Source organism: Trachemys scripta, chromosome 19 (genome assembly GCF_013100865.1).
Source record: "Trachemys scripta elegans isolate TJP31775 chromosome 19, CAS_Tse_1.0, whole genome shotgun sequence".
NCBI classification, from domain to species: domain Eukaryota; kingdom Metazoa; phylum Chordata; order Testudines; family Emydidae; genus Trachemys; species Trachemys scripta.
The window spans coordinates 5,300,496-5,321,120 of record NC_048316.1 but is presented as its reverse complement, the minus strand read 5'-3'; the positions used below and the strand labels follow the sequence as shown (position 1 = coordinate 5,321,120).

Genomic DNA, 20,625 nt, shown 5'->3' with positions numbered 1-20,625 from the left:
AAATAAACAGCATAAATAAGTTTAGAGCACTTGCTCTAAGCAATTTTTAGGAATAACGTTTAACATGGCAGGTCAAGGTCTGAGGTACAAGAGCAGGCAGAGAAGGTGGTAGACCGAAGTACTTTCCAAGTTTATTTTGTAACAGGAATGAGAAGATCACCTTTGTACAAGCAGTAAAAACAGTTATCTTGTATAAAAAGATTTAGGCTCAAAATAAAGTCTTGCTCATGGATTAAGCCAAACTGTATTATGGCTGCTTTGGCTGATAAGGATAGTGAAGCCTAGGATCTTGTCAGGGGCAACAGTAGTGGCTTGATACAGTTATCGATAATGCCGCAGATAGATCAGTTTCTGAGGATGAAATTTCTCTCTGCATAATGGACACTCTGCCTAAAAAAGGGAAAGATTAAGTTACCAAGTGTTAATAAGCCAAAAAAAAATTAAACATGAGCACATTGGAGGAATCTAGACAAAGGAATGAGTAGCCCTACCTAATTCTAAACACTAATCTTTCCTTCTGTCTAGTTTTTAGGGCAAGGTTAACTGTATAAAGCACTATCCTCTATTCAAATTAACTGCACCTAATTTAAATGACAATGTTTTATTAGTACAGGACATGACCTTACTAAGCTTTATAATGCATGGTTAATGAACAAGCTGTACATTACAGTGGCCCCTCAAGGTGAACCTTTATTAGCTGTGTAGACAATAAAATCCTCTTCAGATATTGCTACAAGGAAGAACACATGCAGGAGAACTTACTTGGTTCAGGCAGTAAGTGTCACATTAAATGAAAATGCTCAAAAGGGTGACTAGTGTTAAATGCCTTCTTCTGAGAACTTAAAACCAAAGTCAAGCCACGGGTAAGGGTAGAAGATGTACACAATTCTCAGAGGGGAGATAAATGAAGGTTCAACGTGGAAGGGAAGACCACCTAGATTAGGTGAGAGGCCAGTGGTTTACGCAAGTGCTCCAGCTGACTCATAGCTATAGCAGAGAGGACTGAAGTGAGCCTTTCTGTTGTATGAAATAGGAAAACCAGGGAAATCTATGTCAAATGAAAGACCCAATATATTACCCAAATAACAGTATTTTCCAACAAATTAAACCATATGTTGTCTTTTTTGGCTGTTCAGCTAGCTTGTAGGTCTCTAGTTCTCAGCTAGGCAGGATCACTTATCTGCATTCTTTAGCTCCACAAGCATAAGAGATAAAAATACTTGTTATATTAAACAGGTTGCTGGTGCTTCATGAGCAATGAGATCTTAATTCAGCTATTCATATAAAGAAAATATTGCATGGGCACATGTTCATTAAAGAGACCTAGTTAACTAGAAAGCAGTTTACTCATTCTGAAGTGAAAAATTTTGCTCCATTATTTCAGTTACTATAAAAGGCAGCTTTCAGGTCACAAGGTAAATATGTAGTTGCTGGTGATGACAAATGAAAGCTATTACTAAAATATTAAAGCAAAATAAAGTTAGGATTCTCTCAGTAACGCTTCCTAATAGTTGCATTAACTCAGCCACAATGCATATACTGTAAGCATACAGTAAAATAGCTCAACAAGGAGTAGTGTGTACATGTGCAATACAAATGAGTTAGAAAATGTAAAAGTTCTTATAGCAACATTGAGGGTTTTTGCATCCCTAAATTACCCACTACTGTATTTAAGCACTGGCTGCTATGTAAATGTAGTTAGTTTACAGCAGTGGCTCTCAACCTTTTGTACTGGTCACCCCTTTCACATAGCAAGCCTCTGAGTGTGATCCCCCCTTATAAATTAAAAACACTTTTTTATACATTTAACACCATTATAAATGCTCGAGGCAAAGCAGGGTTTGGGGTGGGGGCTGACAGCTCATGACCCCCCCCCATGTAATCAACCTTGTGACTCTCTGAGGGGTCCTGACCCCCAGTTTGAGAAACCCTGCTTTACAGGTTTGGGCTTTTAAAAAACAAATTGCTGTGGAGTTGTATTTAAATGGTTGCCAACTACAGAGGCAAAAAACTTACAGAAGCTACGGTACAAGCAGGTGAAGATGAAAGAAAATGGAGTGTTCCAATATAAAACTACAGAAAGCACTAACCCATGACCCTGCAGGTTCTATAACAGCCCTAAATGATCTGTCAGTTGAGGTTACGTGCATGTGAGTACTACTGCCTGCTGAGGCAGATTGCTCCTACAGTGTTAGGCCAGATTCCTGTCCCTTTAAGATGAAGGGGCTCCTTCAGTGAGCAGAACAGGCCTCTGGGAAGTCCATCAAAAGCAGTAGCTCAAGTAGGCTACTATTGCACCACTCTGGCTTGCCCTCCAAGACTAAGATCACTAACTCCAGAATTGAAATGGCCACTTGACTACAAACGAATTCCCTCCTATACACTAAAATACCTTCCTCATAGCACATGATGTTCAAGATAATTTTATTTGTAGCTGTACATGAACTCAGACTTCTATCTTATTCACTTAAATCTTCCAAGAATGCTCTCAAGTAACCCACAACCAGACTTTGTTCAGTGTGTTATAAACCAGTTTACTTATTCAGAATCTTACAATGTAGAGCTATTGATGTTTTAGTTTTTCAATCAGTGATGCACTCAGCCAATAGAGAAAGTTAATGTGCCATATATTAGCCAGACTGCTCGAACCATCTGAACATTCCAGGCAGCTTATTGCTATTGTTTGAGATCCATCTGTCATCTTGGGATTTCACTCAGATCTTAGTCTTACAAGTGCCATACATTCTTTTTGCCATTTAAAAAGAAGAAAATACTTTCTAATGCACTAAGCTGCAAAATTTTAAAGAGACTGATCCTTAGCTAATAGCCAGTGTGAGAGAGCCATCTTGCATGAACTTTCCTTTGCCTAGACTATTTAGTACATGTTTACTACTCAATAGCTATCACTTTTGCTAGGCTACTGAGCTCAGACACTAAAGCCACAATTAGTGCTGGCACAAGGGAAACATTTGCAGACTCAAGAGACATTAACAACCTATGGCAGAATTACTGTAAGCATCCATGGAAGTGCTGAAGTTTGCATACTGTTTGCTCTCAAGATAGAAAATCTTAGTTATCTTCTAACCTTTCCTGGTTAAGAAGTCAAGAGGGTGAGGGGGATGAGAGGCTGACCAAGTCTAGAGTAGTCTGGAATCACTTAACTTCCAAAAATTTGGTAATACACAAATTTGATCAGAAATACTTTAAATTTATTTACTTGATTCAAAGTAGATTGTAACATGGACTTCAAACCTAATGAGGCATTTGTCAGACCTATTTCAGCATGAAATACTACTCACTAAGCTGTCTAGGGAAAGATGCTAGTCTATAGTATGCCTTGTAGAAAGCATGTCTTTGCCTGTTGATCTAAAAGGGCCTCTAATGTGCCACCTACCATCAGGTGTGTGGATATCTAGATCTTTGTATTTACAGCTGATTGAAGGTGCAAAGTAGAAGTCCTCTGAACAAGTTTTGGTGTTTGGGTTTCACTCTCCATTTTGGACTCTAGGTGTATGATACTGAAATTGCCAGTAGGCTATTGAGTGTGAACTTGGCATCCAGGAATTTCACCAGCCTCTAACATCAAGTAGGAGAGCTTAGTCTTGTAGGTAGTGAAGTGTTGGATGTACAGTAAAAGCTAACTCAGTTGCAGGGAAAGAGGGGGTATACAGATGAGTTACCATTTTTCTGTTTTGCAAGAGTTGCTCATGTTTATGTGGTGCACAGTCATAGAAGGGTTTAATAAGGAATGCACAATCAATCTCATTCATGATACCATACTGGACCACACTGAGGGTTAAACTTTCATCTTCTGTAAGCAGGTACAGCTCCTGTGGTATCTATGGATGGCACCTGCTTACAGCTGGGCTGAATTGGGCTTTTTGAGTCAGAAGTGCTAGCATTTAGAGGTACTTCTTACATAATCATCACTCTTAACCCCAGAAAGAAGTGCTCAGTCAAATACCTGGGCCTGAAAGGTATACTTTCCTATGTGATCAACTTAACTGCAGGTCTTATGCTCTGGCAGCTCATTACTTGTAGTGTGCGTACAGAGGGGGTGGGAGATAATTGTATTCCCCTTCTGATAAGACAGGGAAACTGGTTAGGAAAAATGTACATCTGGGTTAATAGCTCTTCTAAAGTGCCCATCCAATATGATATACAAATAATGTTCCCTACTCAGGGATTTCACTTTTCTGAATGGTCAATACTGTGGTTAGATCATGTATTGGCCTATTGTAAACTCATTTCAGCACAAACACTTGTCCCAAAAGCCTTACAAAGCAAAGGAACCTTTAAGCTCCAGGGCTGGGGTGATGTGCCAAAATCCATCAATGGTGGGACAAAATGAAAAAACATACAACCTGTTACCCACACAAAATCACCAAACAGGTTTTCCAGTTTGGAAAAGGGTTAAAAACAGACTATGGCTAGTATGTAATAGTTTATAAACTATTCTTGGAGCCTGGGAAAAATACTGTTTAACTGACAAAATCAGGAGGGTGGGACCCTTCTCCATAGAGATAGTGTTAACTTTATAACACGTGTCTGCTAAGGCCTGATCTACATCTCAAACTTAAGTCAACCTAACTTTCTATAGTGCTCAAGACTGAAGTTTCACTGGTTGACTTAAGGGCCACTATAGACAGCTCAGTTGACGGAAGGATTCTTCCATCAACCTAGCTACTGCCTCTCAAGAGTGCAGCAATAGAAAAATCCCTTCTGTTGTTGTAGTAAGCATCTATACTAAAGTGGTACAGCTATGCCACTGTATCTCTTGTAGTGCAGACATGCCCTAAAATCTGAGACAAGCTGCCCTGTGGATAAATGCATTTCCCTAGACCCATGAAAATACACATTATTTAAGCTACTATGGACTTAACTGATATATTGACTTGTTCATCAACTTGGAAGCACTTGTAGAACAAAGTTTATTTTCCAAATGTTTTAATAAGACATTTTTAATTTGTAAATACCACCCTATGATTCATTTACTGGAAGCTTTGCTTTTCATGAAGAAGCTTACCACCATCCCATGAAAAAAAGCCACAGCACGGAAAATTAATCCATAGCAAAATGCAACCATTTATGTCATTAAAAGTAGGAGAGATAGAACAAAAATTTTGTGGCCCATGAAGAAGGGTTAACAGGCTGAGTCCAGGATGGAGGTGTTAGCTGTGCCCTACACCACTCCTGGGCTTTTCCAGTTGTACTTATATGGTGGTTTAATATGGACAAATGCTCACTGGGCTCCAGGAAAACTCAGTTTATTTTCTTGGTTCACTTAAATCATGATTGGAACTCACATCTCCAGATGTAAGTAATGACTAATCCCATAATTTATCAAAGTTCACAACTTCAATGAAGTTCAACAGCATTTCTGAATTTGCATAGCCAGAGTGGTGCTGTAAACAAACACTCAGGTCCTTTTCCCCTCATTACTGTAATGCAGAGAACATTTACACATTTGTTTACAGCTCAAGTCAACTGGTCACCTTGGCAAGCACAGGCCCCTCCAAAATGTGGATAGGGATTTTGAGTCTCTTAACTACTAAGGGAAGGTTAGTTTACTACTGAATCTGAAAATTATTCCAGAATAATCATGCAATAGTTCTTCCACATTTTCAAAGTCAACTCCTTCCCACTTACTTTGGTGTTACACCATTCTGTGATGCATTCCCAACAGAACAGGTGGCCACAGGGAGTGGCTGTTGAATGCCTACGTTTTTCCAAGCACAATGTGCATCGGGAACTGCGTACAACAGATTTTTCCTCAGTCTGATTTCTGATTGAATAATAAATATACAGTTAAACTAAAATGTAACAGCCAGAATACGTAAAACACTCCTACTGATATAATGCATGGAAACAAATCCACTTATGCTCAAGAGTTATACACGTTCCCCTCATTAAGAATGTTTCAGAAATGTCAGTGATACTGACATAGAATGAGGTATGAGGAACACAGCCTGAGTTGCCCAAGACAACCTGGACCATAATTCATGCTATGCTTCTAGTGAAGGGGACAAGGAACAGGAGCACTAGTGTCAAGGCAACATTTTTCTTATTTGAATGTGAAGTTATTTGAAAACTTAAAAATAGTCTATGAAAAGGCAATTATCTGCTAAAATTGAAGTTTGAGAAAAGTGACAGAGATGCAATTTTGAAAACACCCTTTAGTCACACATTTCAAAGAAAAAAAAAAAAAAAAAAAGTAACAGCAGCACTTAAAAGAGCCCAGACACTGCACAGGTGAGTGAGAGTGGAGAAAAAGGGACAACACGACAGGCTGCCAGTGGTTGCCCTACATGAGTCCAGGGCCTGACAATAAGGGTCATGTGGAAAGGCCAGTGAGGTGGAAGTGTTGATGTACTGCTGCCTGTGCTGTAAGTATGCCTCAATCCTGCCCTGAAAAGCCCACCTCTGGTAGGAGGAGAGTAGTTCAGTCACCATAATCCATTTAATCCCTGGCATCAGCTGAGATTTTCAACAAAGTGGACAATTAAAGCCAATTGGGAGGATGGATGGGTGTATGTGTTTAAATCTACACGGTTTTAAAACCTGTAGCAGCGAGTCTCAGCCTGACTCTACAGCCTTGTGCTGCAGCACGAAGAACAGTGGTGTAGACATTCAGGCTTGGACTAGATTTCGGGCTCTGATGCTAAGGGGGTGGAGCTGCAGAGCTATCTACACTGCTGGTTTTAGTGCCAGAGCTTGAGCCAGTCTGTAGCTATAGGCTCTGAGCCTTTCTGCCATGGGTTTTAAAATGCAGTATAGAGATACCCTCTGATACATTTTGCCAGTAGGAGGAGGACTCAGACCGACAACTTTTGTAGTCACATTAAGTTACAATATTACAAGCTTTTGGGGGCTGGGGCAGTCTGTCATATGTTTGCACAGTACCTAGCACAATGGTGTCCTATCTGGCTACTGTAATTTAACACATTCTCATTAGTGATAGAAGATGTATAGCAATTCTCTGCATGGCATCCGAAGAAGTCCCTTCCACCTACCCTATAGTATTTATGTTACCTTGGTGCTTAGCTGTGATTGGAGCTCCACCACAGAATTTCCCATTAGTTATAGATAAGAAAATTCCCACACAATTATTCCTGCTTCCACCCGCTTCCCAGCAAGTTAGGAACATCATACTTTGGATATGAGAGGTTGCAGTGTAGTTTCCACTCCTGTCTTGCCCTCTGCCTTTGTTGGAAGCTGTATATCTGAACACCAACTGTTAGTACAAGATGCAGCAGTGAAACTATCCCAAGAAGCTTGTAACTTGATCGAACGCTTTGGTCATCTCCACGCAATCCTGGAACACGAAGCTGCATAGTTCAGACAGGAAAAGAGAAACTAAATTACCATCCAAAAGGTCATGTTTTCATGAGTCTCACCATGGATCTGCTAGTATCTCAGTTTTGACCACCTCCTCCCATAATCTTCCTAAAGACACAGTTTTACATTACATTAAGCCACTAGCTTGAAAAGTGCAGTTAAAAATGAGAACCTAAGACTGTATATATCAGATTTCCCATACAATAGAGTCACACCAGTTAGTTACCAATGCTTCCACACATACTAGCAGTGAATGCATGTGCCCCAAATATAGTTTTGGCTAGATTCACTTGTTTTCTAGAATTACATTAGGGCCTGAACTGGTCTCTAATTAATCTAGATTTGTTAGCAGTGGAAGGGGGGAGACATGACCCTCTCTCATGAATTATTGAAAACTCTCTCTAAAATTATTAGGCACTGCCCAATTTACTGATCATCTCAGGCCAAATTCTACATCCCTTTTACATTCAATACTGTTGCTGAAGCCAAAATACAACATTATGTTAAGAAAAGTGTCTTCAATCAACGAATTCTTTAACGTACATAAGATATTCCAGTGATCCTTTTAGAGATGTGATAGAAGAGGCCATTTATATAAAATACTGCCAGATGCAGCCTACGGAGCAGGGGGATGCATTGCTTGAGGACATACACAGTTTGTAAAAGGGTTTTCTTCTGCTGTTCTGTCAGTCTGCCAACTTGTTTCTGCACCCAGCTTCGTACCAAAGTCCTGCCACGTAGACCATTGCTTTGCAAGATTCTAGACCCACCAGTTTCTGTCTGCAACTCATGTTCCAGATGGATTAATCCTTTGTCCAACAAATAAGGACAAACAGTATGAAGAGAAATCAAAATGGCTCGTCGAAGCAGAGAAGGGATTCTCTTCTTGGAAGAATCAACTTGGACAATATTAACATATTCTTCACCAAGAGTTTGATAACCTGAAAGATAACATGGACAAAAGTAGAAGATGGGTAAGATGGCATTCTTATTTTCATTACTGACATGCCCTGTTAAAATAGATGCCATGTTTAGGAGCGCCAAAGGTGGCTTAAATTTCAGTGCCAAATGATGTGATCATTACGTTTAAACTATAAATCTTTTATGGGCCCAATCCTGCAATTACTCAAACACCAAGCTTACTACCATAATGCATAATTCTTCATGGTACAGGCCCTGTTTTCAGAAAGCAGTCTTCCAATAGTGCTGGTGGGAGCAAGATAGTAAACGATGGGTTGTTTCACATGGATTTTAAATAAATGCTATATCTTAAACAAACCAAATATTTGAAGTTGTATTTACATTTAACAAAAAGAGGCATCTATAAAAATAACCAAACTTCTAGAACCCCCCCCCCCCCCCCCCATTACATTTACACTACTGACAGCAACCCAGAACCCTTAAATATTTGTAAGCAGGTAATTAACTCAGCCAACAAATAAATCACAGAAACAGAGTCCGTTTTCTCCACACCAGAACCATACCCTCAACGTTCCCCCCCCCAAAACCATGTACCTGTTGTTTACTCCCCCTACCCCCCAAACCATGTCAAATAAACTTTATGAACAATACCAGACAAAGTGGTGAGGCTGAAGTATGCTACATCAGAAAGAAGTTCAATCTCTTTCCTCCATTCCAACCATTTCTTAGTACCTAAAAGGTAAGATTAATAACAAAATTTATTCCAAAACCAGTTTGGATTTAAAACACTCCCCAGCAGTGATTATTGCCCAAACTTTGCAGCACTGTGCATCAGACAGACTACTCCATTTTCATTATCCAAACTAGGAGACACGGCAGACGGTGAGGAAGGGAGGTAGAAGATGAGGGAGGAGTTTGTTTTGTTTTTAGGTTTAATAACCTGAACAGCTGGGCAGTAACACAAGAATATGACCTTTGCCTTTTAAAGGAGCAAAATTCCACTTGCCAGGAATACTTTTAATAAACCCAGGAGTAAAGCTCTCAACCTCTTACAGTGACTGTTAGGGCTAAGGGGAGCCATGGACTAGCTGGGGCTGGCTAGGCCTCAAACTTTGAAAGGTTTCAATAAACCTACCCGGGGTAGGGGAAGTAATCAACAGGTACAGCTCCAGAACTGCATTGTGCACAGGGACCAGGTCCCCGCACCCTCTTCCGACACACGAGCCCCCGCCCTTCTCCTCCCCCCCCCCCCCCCCCCCCTCCCGCCCACGCGAGCCCCCGCCCTTCTCTTCCCCCCAGTCCTAGCCCCTCACCCGCCAGGCCGTGCAGCGCTGCCCCAGCCCCGCTCCGCAAGCCGCTCCGATACAGCTCATCCTTCTGCCCGCAGCGCACCAGGTGCGCGGGCCCAGCCGGAGCCAGCGGCATCCTGAGCGGCGGGGGTGGGGATAGGAACGGGAAGAAAAGTTCCCTCTCTCGGCCACCGTCCGCTGCACGTAGCGTCACGAAGATAACGTAGGCCACTAGCATATACGTAATACGCCTAGGTTGACGTAATAGGCTGGCTTCGCGAGGCGCAAGAGTTGTGCGTCATCACAGCACCTCCAAGATGGGAGGGGCGAGAGCCACTTAAAGGGGCAGAGCAGGCCTGGGGCCTCAGTGCTACCGCAACCAATACCGCACTCAGTACCCACAATTCCTCACGGCAGCCACCTTGCCCCTTCCCGCCAGAGCTCTATGGCAGTGCTCTGGGGGTGTTGCCATGGCGATGTCCCCTGGCATTGCCCACCCTGCCCATCCCCTGGCTGCGTTGCAGAGACGCCAAGGCGCCCGCACACCATTCAGGATGGGCCCATGGTAAGGAGGCAGCAAGACCTCATGGATGGAGGACTGGGACTTGGGAGATCTGGCTTCTATTCCGAGCCTTGCCACTGGCCTGCTGGGTGACCTTGGGCAACTCCCTTCCCTTCCCCGTGCCTCAGTTCCTCCTTCTGTAAAATGGGGGTAATGGTACTGTCCTCCTTTGTAAAACACTTTGAGAGCAACTGATGGAAAGTGCTATAGAAGAGCTAGATATTATTATTATTATTTATTAACATGTGGTGTCTGGACCCTTTCCGCACGGGGCAATTTGGCTATGGCAGAAGCCCAATGATGCGAACTTAAAGTGTTTAAAAAAAATGGGTTAGCCTCCCTCCCCCTAAAAAAAATCATGAAATTTGTCTCAATAATACACTTTGGGTTCTTTTCCCTTATTTTCCAGTTTCTGAGCTTCTAGTAGAAGGTGCTTTCTTCAGGTTTTCAAGCTTTTCTCAGCAACCATGAGTAAGGCTATGAATTTGACATGGAAGTTTTTAATAAATTTCATGACGGAGATGTAGGGGGAAATAATTAATGACAGAAGGTTGGGGGTATTAGAAACTGAGCTCACCCTGCAGTGGTAGCTCCTGCCCTGACTCCCCATTCTGGGGGTTGTAACCTGGGGCACATGGTTGCAACCTGACTCAGGTTTGGCATCTCAATCTACAGAGGGGTGGGTGGGCCAAATCTGAGTGGTGCTGCAACCACATGTTCCAGGTTATGACATCTGGAGTGGGCCAGGCCCAGCCCAGAGGGACAGGAGCTACTGACACAGGGCAAGCGTGAGTTGGGCTTGTCATGGACTTTATTCAAATTTATGATTCCTGTGAACACTGACTTTCATGCCAAAATTGGAGCCTAACCCATGAGGGGTAGTTGCTTATTTCCTTTCAAAATCTCACACACTCTCCTGATTCCAGGAGCTAGGGCTTTATAACAAAAAACACTGACTATCTCATGACTTGTAATAAAATTGCAAGAGTTGGCCACACTGAAAGTGTAGGTAGGAGCAATGCCTCCAGATGGGGTACAATTTTTGCATGGCTAGGACTGGCCGGCAAACAGGAACTTTTTTGTTGAAAAACTTGTCCCTTTTTTTCTGAACAAATATTGAAATGAAACTCAGTATTTGCTGACAATTTTTTTCATGGCCACAGAATTCACAGAGCTACAGAATTCACAAGAGCAAGCCTCTTACAGTGGGAACTGGCCAGGACCTCGAACCACAATTAGAAATTCTCTTATCAACAGTTGGCTTAACAGTGGTACAGTTTTTCATCATCACACTGCATGTGGGAAGCTTGCAGAGCACATATGCACACTGTGCATTGCTCAATGGTGTGATATTGGCATGACCAAATGTAGATCCATGCAGTTGCACAAGCATGTTCTTGTGTCCTTCATAAATAATTTCTTTTGGCTGTTGTGTGGACAAATTGTTTCCTGAGCCCAAGTCTCATTCATTGCGTATGAACTTTACATCTCTCTCTGTTTTGTGATGAAGAATTTTATATGAATTTCAATAAGTCACTTAAATCCTTCCTTATTATGTGTTTTTTAAGTCTCACTCATTCAGACTTGTGGCTTGGTCGTCCTGCATTCAACCTGGGCAATACTGCACATCTTCAGAACAGCTGCCAGAGCGGCACTGGCTATTAGCTCCTCACATTCACAAAGACTTGATTTACTGACAGACTTAAAGAAGAAAAAACTGAGGGGCTACTTGCCTGAAGCTATTTACTTCTGCTGGCAGGCAAATGATCCATCAGGAAAGCTCATTTCAGGACTCAGTTCACATGGATTGTTCCTCCACCCCGTCTTCTGCTGCTCCACTCAACATTACTGCATTAAATGTGCAAGCAGCTAGAAGAAATGTACAATCTCTGAAGTGCTGGTGTACAATGATTCAGAGGCTGGTTTTGTGGTTTTACTTTAAAGATTAATTCCTGTGTAGCCAAAGGGATCCAGCCCTTGCAGAATATAGTGTTTCTCTCTGACCAGGCTTCAGAGCTGTTTGTCTTCAGTAAATACGCATCTGCCATAGTGCAATGCCTGAACCATTTCTCTATGTGGATGATTCATTGATGAAAGGCAGCACTTGGAAAGAGACAGAAAGATGAGTGAACATCAGTGTTACAATATTAAAATCACCAGCTTTGCTGATAAATTATCTTCCAAATCACACATAATCCCTGGTTTGCTTACTATGGGGACTTGAATAACTGTGTTCTGCTAGACAGAGTCCAGTAAATCATGGTCACTATGATTTATTGGACTCTGCAGGGAAAATGTTAAACAAAAAAACCAGCCAGCCTCATGTTACACATTTTGAGGCTGATGGCAGTGTGGACAGTGTGATGTTTCTACAATGTGTATCTTACAATCAGGTTCTTTTTCACAAAGGAAACAAAATAGCAATATTTATTCTTTGAAAAACTCATAAACTACAATTATACTTCTTGAAACCTGATATAGCCCTGTTATTTGCCAAACTCTGTTTGTGCTTTTCTTCTGAACAGATTTTAAAATTGATTAAAATGAGATTATAACCTAATGTAAATGTTCCACTTTAAGATTCTGTATTTATTCCATCCGTGGTTCCACATCCATTTGGTGAATGGATAATTTACCAGTTGCAATTCAGGTTACAGTGAAACCTACTGTAATAGTTGCTTATCAAAATTCAAGGGTTTTTGGGGATACTGGAAGTAACAGCTCTTGCACACAGGCAGGACTCAAAGTTCTTACCAGTCCCCTCACCCCTGATGTAATATCAAAACAAGGTGACAATTTGGCACTAAGATACAGTACCACCTGTTGGTGGAGGCACCATCCACGCGAATCACTACATTACACTATAATACACTACGGCTATGCTGCACACCTCTGGCAGAGGCACATAAGGTATATGTAGCTTCATGCCACAGTGAAAAGCAAGCTGTGACCACGGTGTGGTGTGTAGCTACATGTGTCAGTGAAAGGCTCTTGCAGTGGGGAAGGGCTCCAGTGGCTGCCTGCTGCTGGAGCCTTTTCCTAATGCCCCCCCTGCCACAGCCTTTCCACACTGTTGGAGCCTTTCCCTGCAGCAGGGAAAGACTCCAGCAGCGAGAAGACACTACACTGCTAAAAAGTAGCAGTGTAGATGGGGGAGGCATTGCTTGGATAGAGAGAGCAGTGTAAGGTACATACCCAAAGGGTTCAGGTGCCGTTTATACCGATGCAAGGGTGGCATGTAGTGTAAGTATTGTACATGCTGCCATAAGGAGTGTGCAGTGTACATGTATCCTAGTGAAGGTATTCTGTGGGAAAAATCATTTGGTTTAATTAATAATAATAATGAATTAACATCTTTAGATACCATCTTTCACCCTGAAGAATCTCAAAGCACTTTACAAACTGTGGCTTTATCTACACTTAAAACACTACAGCGGCACAGCTGCAGCTCAGTGGCTGTGCTGCTCTAGCGCGTCAGCGTAGACACTACCTGTGCTGACAGGAGGGGTTCTCCCATTGGCATAGGCAATCTACCTCGCCGAGGGGCGGTAGTTAGCTCGATGCAGGGCTTAATATTTTACAGAGTATTTTCCAGAGCCCCCCACGCACCCCCAACATGCTAAAAAACACCAGGGGGGTTGAAAATATTTACCGGAGCTCTAGCGCTGTCTATGTGTGGACTTAGGTCAGCTTAACTACTTTGCTCAGGGCTGTGGATTTTTCTCATCCCTAAGCCATGTAGCAGGATCAACCTAATTTTCTAGAGACTAAATATATCTTCCTACTTTATTTTCCACTGCATGCATCCAATGAAGTGGGTTTTAGCCCATGAAAGCTTATGCTCAAATCAATTTGTTAGTCTCTAAGGTGCCACAAGTACTCCTCGTTCCTTTTGCTGATGCCGACTAACATGGCTACCACTCTGAAACCTAATTTGCTAGTGTAGACCAGCCCTCAGGCTCCTTCCAGCAAATACACATGGATTTGGCTTTACACTGAGTAGTCCTATAGTATTCAGTGGAAATACTTGTGTGTAAAATTAATTGCTTGTGTGTTTGCAGGACTGAGGCTTTAGCCAACTGAAACACAAAAGGTGCACAGTGATCACATTATTCACCACTGAAATGCAGCCACCCTTGGCATAGAAGGTGATAGCAATTTAACAGCTGATAGTTACAGTATCTAACTGGCCTAAATTGCTGTGTAGTGGATCTCACTGAAATTATATGGGGAATTTTAGGAAGCAGAATGTAATTACTCAGACTGGAATTCTGCCAAGACACTGGAGCTAACTCCCTAACTCTTACGGAAAGTGCCATGTTCACATTTCCAGGTTAATGTTTGAAAAGGTGCATCTGAAAATCTCTGTCACTGGCTATTTTTATACTGAATTGTTGGAAGGTGGGTTCTGAAACTGCAGGCTGTGCATAGCTGGTTGATCATGTCATCCTGGCTTGTTCTGCTTCTTTCCACCTGCTAAATCTAATTGAAGAACGGCAAAAAATATTTTAAATAGAAGGATCTTTGGGACAGTGTCTCTTGTAAAATACCATGCTATGGAACCCCAACTCTGACTGGGGTTCGTGCAACCACGAAGAACTTCTGTGTGCTACCACTAGACAAATCATAAGTAATAGTACTTTCCTAATATTCCCAATCTCACTATAAAGGTAAAGTCCACACTGAGAAAAAGTTTGAGAACCCCTTCTCTAAAAGAACAGTAGGTGGGGTACTTGCCTCAAATAATACAATATCTAGGTTGGTCAGTATTTGGCAAACAGCATGGCCTCTCTTCACTGCTCCTCCTGTGCCAGAATAGATCCTTACTGAAGGCAAGAACCATCAGGCACTTATTATCTGAGCCTTTGCATTCTTGGCACGTCACTGCAGTACTGCTAACCCCAAACATTCAAAACAATGAGTCTGCACCCCAAAAACCCTGAGATTGGTTTAAAAATTATGATCCTTTTAAATAGTACATCTGGGGTTCTTTTTATTTATGCTCTGGTTTCGGAGCCTTTAGGCTGCCCTCGTGTCACATTTCCAATTTTTGTCTGCAACCACGAAGGCTAGAAATGTAATTTTTTTTTTTAAATGGAAGCTGAGACTCCCAGGCAATCTCCTGATATCAACAGCTGGGTTTTTAAGAAAAACACCAAATATTTCGAGACTCGTAATAAAATCGTGAGACTTGGCAACACCATAACAATAATTCCTAATATTTTAAACCCTCGACAAACAATGTTCCAAATTCATCCCTGGTCTAGTTCTAGTGTGATGAATTTGGCCCCTCATCAGTTTAATCCTCATACCATCTCTGAGAGGTGTATGTACCTTGTGCAATACTTTCCTCCAGCAACGAAAGGGTTAATTATCTCTTGACTCAGTTGCACGTGGGTCAGTTAGAACACTAGGCGTCTAATGGGCCTAGGGACAGACACACAATGATAGGTTGTTAGCTAACATCCTAGCATTCAGTTGGGTCTGACTGAAGCTGGAGACTGCTATAATGACAAGCTGCCAGAGAAAGGGTCTGGGGGTTGCTTAGAGGGCTGTGTTTCTCTCTCCTAGTCCCTTTTTCTGTCTTATATAATATGTGCCATTTATTAAAGAAATCTTGAGTGAAAGCTGTTAGTGATCTTTGTAAAAGTAGGTGGGTTTCATTCACTCTCAGTTCGAGAGATGGGGAGGCTGAGGCAGGGCTCCTAGTCATGACTATGGCTTCTAGATGCTACAGTAATACATATACTTAATTAAGTGACTTCCCCCCAAAGAATCAGTGTGAAAGCTGGAATTATGGCCCACGAATTCCTGGCTCCTACTCATTTGATCAGACTCTCAGAGACACATCTCTCCCAGAGTCTATAAAACTGAGAAGAACTGCAGGCTGCTGAAGGGCATCTTTTCATCCCTTACTCAGAATTTTGCTTTTCTTGTGAATTGAAGTTGAGCTCACATAATATTAGGTAATTGTTGGTGAGTTTTTGCTTTTGGTCAGTGACCTTAATTCTTTTTAAAGATAGTACTCAAAAGGGTAGAGGGAGAGAAAGAAAAATGTACATAACAGCGGCATGAAGGCTGATATTTCTTACAGTCTATTATGTATTCATTAATTCAGCTCATAAGGGACCTTAATCTTCACACTTCTGCGTAAAGTGGCTAGCATTTAGCTGGTGCTATATCAAAAAAATGTATTTGACATTTTATATTATTACAGTGCCTAAAAGTCCCAGTCAGGAATATGCAGGTTGCTGCTGTAGGTTTTGTGTGTGTGTATGTTTGGTGTGTTCTCTGCATCAGTCACTCAGCTTTAAGGGTGAACTCATTAATGTTTATTTCACTAATTGTGAAAATGTATGTTAACTGTAACATCATGCTCAGACCTAAGGACCTGATCTCGCAAAGACTTATATGGGTGCTTAACTTTATATGAGTGATCCCATCAGGTCAGTGGATTTAATCAAGTTAAGCTCATTTGTAAGCCTTTGAAGAATCAGGGCCCTTTCTAAGCAGTTTGGTACTTTACTAAATATAAATTGTGTACTCCAGTTAGAGTAATGTGAATCACCCATGTCTGAAGGGCAATTCCAGCACTTTTTTTTAAAGTGAGTTTATAACCCAGAATAGCTCCTTCATTAGGCTCAGACAGCTGCCACGTGTGCCCTTAAGAAACAATGATCTCTGGTTCAATTACAAATTCAACCATTGTCTTGTGCCTTCTGTGAGATCGCTGTGCTGCACTTACTGTAGGAGTGAACCTGAGCAAAACTTTTATTTCACATCAGATTCCTACAAAGTCATGTTTTTTACATGTTCAAACTGAGTTTCACTTTTGAGCCTCCTGTTTCACAGTCCTCCATAATCAATATTGTCTTGTAGGTGACAGGAGAAAAAGGAGCGGAGCAGCAGATCTTAAAAAGCAAATGAGGACGGTCATCTGAGAATTGTTTGGGCCACTTAGAAGTGGGATTGTTAAAGCATAACATATTGTTATGTTATAAAAATATACTGTATGCAACTTTTCCTGCACTGAGGCTAATGGAGGGCTGTAGCTCTTTTGCCATCTTTGATTTTTACTGGACCCATTCTTCTTAATTTGTTGACTTCCAGCATTGTTGACTGTTATACAGCTGCTGAGTTCCACCCTAGAAGAGGTTGTATTTGTGATGGGTGAAGTCTCTAGGGTATATAATAATACCTAAATGTTACAATGCTTTTCATCAGTAGATCTCAAAGTACTTTACAATGGAGGTCAATATCAATATTCCCATTTTACAGATGGGGAAACCGAGGCAGGGAGAGACAAAGTAACTTGCCCAAGGTCACCCAGTAGTCCATTGGCAGAGCTAGGAATAGAACCTGTGGCTACTGAATACCAGTTGAGTGGCCAAATAGGCTAGATCTTGCTGCCATTGCAGGATTGGGCTATAGTTTATACAGTGTTTTGGAATCCTTACTGTATAAATGTAAGGCGATGATGTTATAAAGAACGTGAAGATCTGAGTATTGACAGTTTTACTTTAATATAAAAAAAACCTGTGCACTGAGAGAAAAACAGGATTAATCCATATCTGCAGTACAGGGGACTTGTTTAACCTCCCAGTTAATTAATATTTGTACTGTGCTCTAAAGAGATGAAGTGCTGTGTGAGGGCTAAGTACTGTAATTTTGTTAAAAAATAAAGGATGGCAACATTCTAGAGCTGCCTAGGGGGCAGCATTGTCTTGTAATGTACTTTCCTAAGTTGCCTTAAAAATGAAAAATTGCTACAACAAATAGCCCATCACTTGAAATGCACACAACTTCCGAATGCTTCCTAAACCAAGACATGTTGGGGAATGTAACCAGGTGTAGCTTTTATATTGCATCAACAGTTTAAATATGGACAGGTTTGGGGAGGAGGACGTTTAACAGAAATGTTTCCATTCCCTCATCTGTTCCTATCTTAAGATCTTCTCTTATGCAGAAAGGAATAAGACTGTGAATATTTTACAACTTTTAACACAAAAGGAAGATGCAATTGTTATGGGGGAATCTGGAGATTTCTTCCTAGAAATCATGGATCTGAGCCATAAGAAGGAATTGAGGTCTCTATAACTTAGAGCCAGGTTGTGTGACTCCGTTGTACCATTGGTGAGCAGTTATTTGCATGACTAGTCCCCTTAGCTTCAGTGGGGGCTACTCATGCAAGTAACTCCTCCCCAGTGGGAGTAAGCAGTTAATGCCCTGACCCTTAGTTCATAAACCCAGTAAAAAGGTACTAACAAACATGTAGTCACTCAGGTTGAAATATTAAGTGCTCAAATTTCAGAAAATATTTAAAGTTAAAGCAAACTTGCGTGCAGGTTGCAGGACGGGGCCACTAGTTAAGATGCGACATGGCGAGGTAACTGAATGGTCCTCTCAGAAGCACTCTATATACCCAGTTAATGAAAGAACATATCCTTGTGGGTCGCCTCCTGCTCTCGCCTGCCTATTTATTCTCTGCCTCATTTTGTTTCTTGCTGTCCTTCCTATCACAGTATCCCCGACTCTCTCCGCTCTCATGAGAGGCTGGCAAAGGAATGGAAAAGCAGATTCTCTCTCTGCCTCCCTGAGGGCAAATGACAGGCTGCAGGGGTCAATCCAAACTCCAGCTTGTTTTCCTCTCTGCTTATTTCTCATCACTGCTCTTTTCTTCTCTAGGAGAGCTGTGGGAGTGCAACTGTGCAGCTGTTCTTCTCTTGTAAAACTGGCCTTTCCAACAGAAAGGTCTACCAGTGTCAACTTACATACTGGTTTATAGGTACGGATTCATAGCCCCAGTGGGGCAAATAGCTTGGAATGTGATGGTTGACTTATCAATTGTGTTTGCCCCCTTCCCCCGCATTTGGAAAAATAATTACTTTGAAACAGAAGTCATTGTAATAAAATGGGTTAGTAATTAAGTGTCTTTTGGTAGCAATGTGAATGAATGGCACAAGTTAGTTCTGGTTCTAAAGTTATACAGGATTTGGCTTTGGTGTTCTGTTTGCAGTCTACTGACATGCATTCACATCAATCTATATTTGCAAAGGTTATTGTCTTCTGATTCATATTTTGCATGCTGCGGAAGCTGATATTGGACCAAATTCTGCTCTCGGGTGCCCCATGTATCCCTGTGGACCTCACTGAGTTTCTATGGGGGCAACTGAGAACAGAATTTGGCCCAGTGTATTTTGCAACATTGACAGGGTCTGGTGAAGTACACATTGGAGACTGTAATTGGTCAAATTCCAGTCATCTCTGTGAGTGGGCTCATGTCCCAAAACCCCCCAGACTGATGGGTGACTGTAGGGCATAAATCTTGCACTCTGAACCCTACAGAGGAGGTTGGCTGGGGTGGGATTGGGAATATTGTCTGCATGTTTCCGGATCAGATGTCCCGTGACCTGCCTATCCCATGTGTCTCACAAATTCCTTCCCCTGGCAGGATTATACTGTGCGCTGGAAGATGTAGAATAGGGAGCGGTGGCTGATCTGAATATGGGCCCACATTAGTGCCACTTATGTGTGTCTAGGCCAGCATATATCTAGCATACTGTAGTGGGAATTGCAGTGAGAAAAGGCTGAAGCTAGAGTGAGATACATATACTGCCTTTACAAAAGATACTGAAGCATGTTGCTTTTTCTTAGTTGCACACAGAATAGTTTACTCCTATTGCGCTAGAGGAAATAAAATGTGGTGTTGCACATGAGAGTGTCTACACTCCATCTTAAGTGGTGTGAAAAAGTTATCCCCAATAGCTCCGCAAGGTACATCGATCTAAGCGATGTCCACACCAGTGCTCAGTCGGCGAGAGAGGCTCTCCCGCTGACATAGCTTCCGCCTCTCGTTAAGGTGGAGTAATTATGCTGATGGGAGAGCACTCTTCCGTCAGCAGAACTGGTCTTCACCAGACATGCTACAGGGGCACAGCTGCATTGGTGATGTAGCGCGGTAGTATAGAGTAGCTCCTAGTACATTCCAAACATCAACTGCTGATCTGCTCGAAAGCAGCCTGGCTATTCTGAATATTACAGAATTGAAATTGCCACAGCAGATCACAGCCCTAGCCCATCATATATCCTCCCTCCAGCAGTGAAGATTGTCTGATGCTGCAGTGGAAGGTGAAAACCCCTTGAATGCACTTGGCTAATTGTTTTGTATTATGTGTGGTGGGGGGAACAGTTCCTTCCTGACCTGCAAGGTGATCATTTTATGCCTGGAAGCATAAGAGTGATTTTGTAACCCTCCCTTTGCACTTACTCTGTAACTGCAAATATTGATCAGAAAACTATTTAGACCCTCTAAAATTCTACCACAATATAGGACTCAAAATTGTCAAGACTGAAACTCTTTGCAGACCTGATCACTGCTATTACCTACAACAGACACGATAAGGGATTTATTCCACTAGCAACTATACAAGGAAGTCCTAAATGTAAAACAAATGCAGAATACGCTAATGATTAACTTGTTCTCCCATGTGTTGCCTGAGTGTGCATTATTAAATA

At 41.9% G+C, this 20,625-nt stretch overlaps 1 protein-coding gene across 3 annotated transcripts; it reads right to left on the bottom strand.

The window, feature by feature from the left end:
• Nucleotides 1-89: 89 nt before the first annotated feature.
• On the bottom strand, nt 90-9,715 carry PEX10 (peroxisomal biogenesis factor 10). Of its 3 annotated transcripts, none has more exons than XM_034753718.1 (6): nt 9,573-9,715; nt 8,911-8,991; nt 8,062-8,279; nt 7,153-7,328; nt 5,650-5,785; nt 90-390 (listed from the first exon to the last, which is right to left on the bottom strand). In XM_034753718.1, the coding sequence occupies exons 1-6, from the start codon at nt 9,682-9,684 to the stop codon at nt 322-324; spliced, it is 792 nt and encodes a 263-aa protein (XP_034609609.1). In that variant the 5' UTR covers nt 9,685-9,715; the 3' UTR covers nt 90-321. The 3 variants fall into 3 exon arrangements, with proteins under 3 accessions (XP_034609609.1, XP_034609606.1, XP_034609608.1); XM_034753715.1 differs by having other exon boundaries at nt 92-390; nt 7,882-8,279; XM_034753717.1 differs by lacking the exon at nt 8,911-8,991 and having other exon boundaries at nt 92-390; nt 7,882-8,279.
• Nucleotides 9,716-20,625: the final 10,910 nt, after the last annotated feature.

What these genes read in the sequence shown, in the direction of transcription:
- PEX10 (XM_034753715.1), bottom strand. Translation starts at nt 9,684, where the DNA reads ATGCCGCTGGCTCCGGCTGGGCCCGCGCACCTGGTGCGCTGCGGGCAG. An exon ending in AGCGCTGCACGGCCTGGCGG is followed by an intron (nt 8,992 to 9,572) that starts GTGAGGGGCTAG and finishes CTTACCTTTTAG; the next exon opens with GTACTAAGAAATGGTTGGAA. An exon ending in CAGCCTCACCACTTTGTCTG is followed by an intron (nt 8,280 to 8,910) that starts GTATTGTTCATA and finishes GTTATCTTTCAG; the next exon opens with GTTATCAAACTCTTGGTGAA.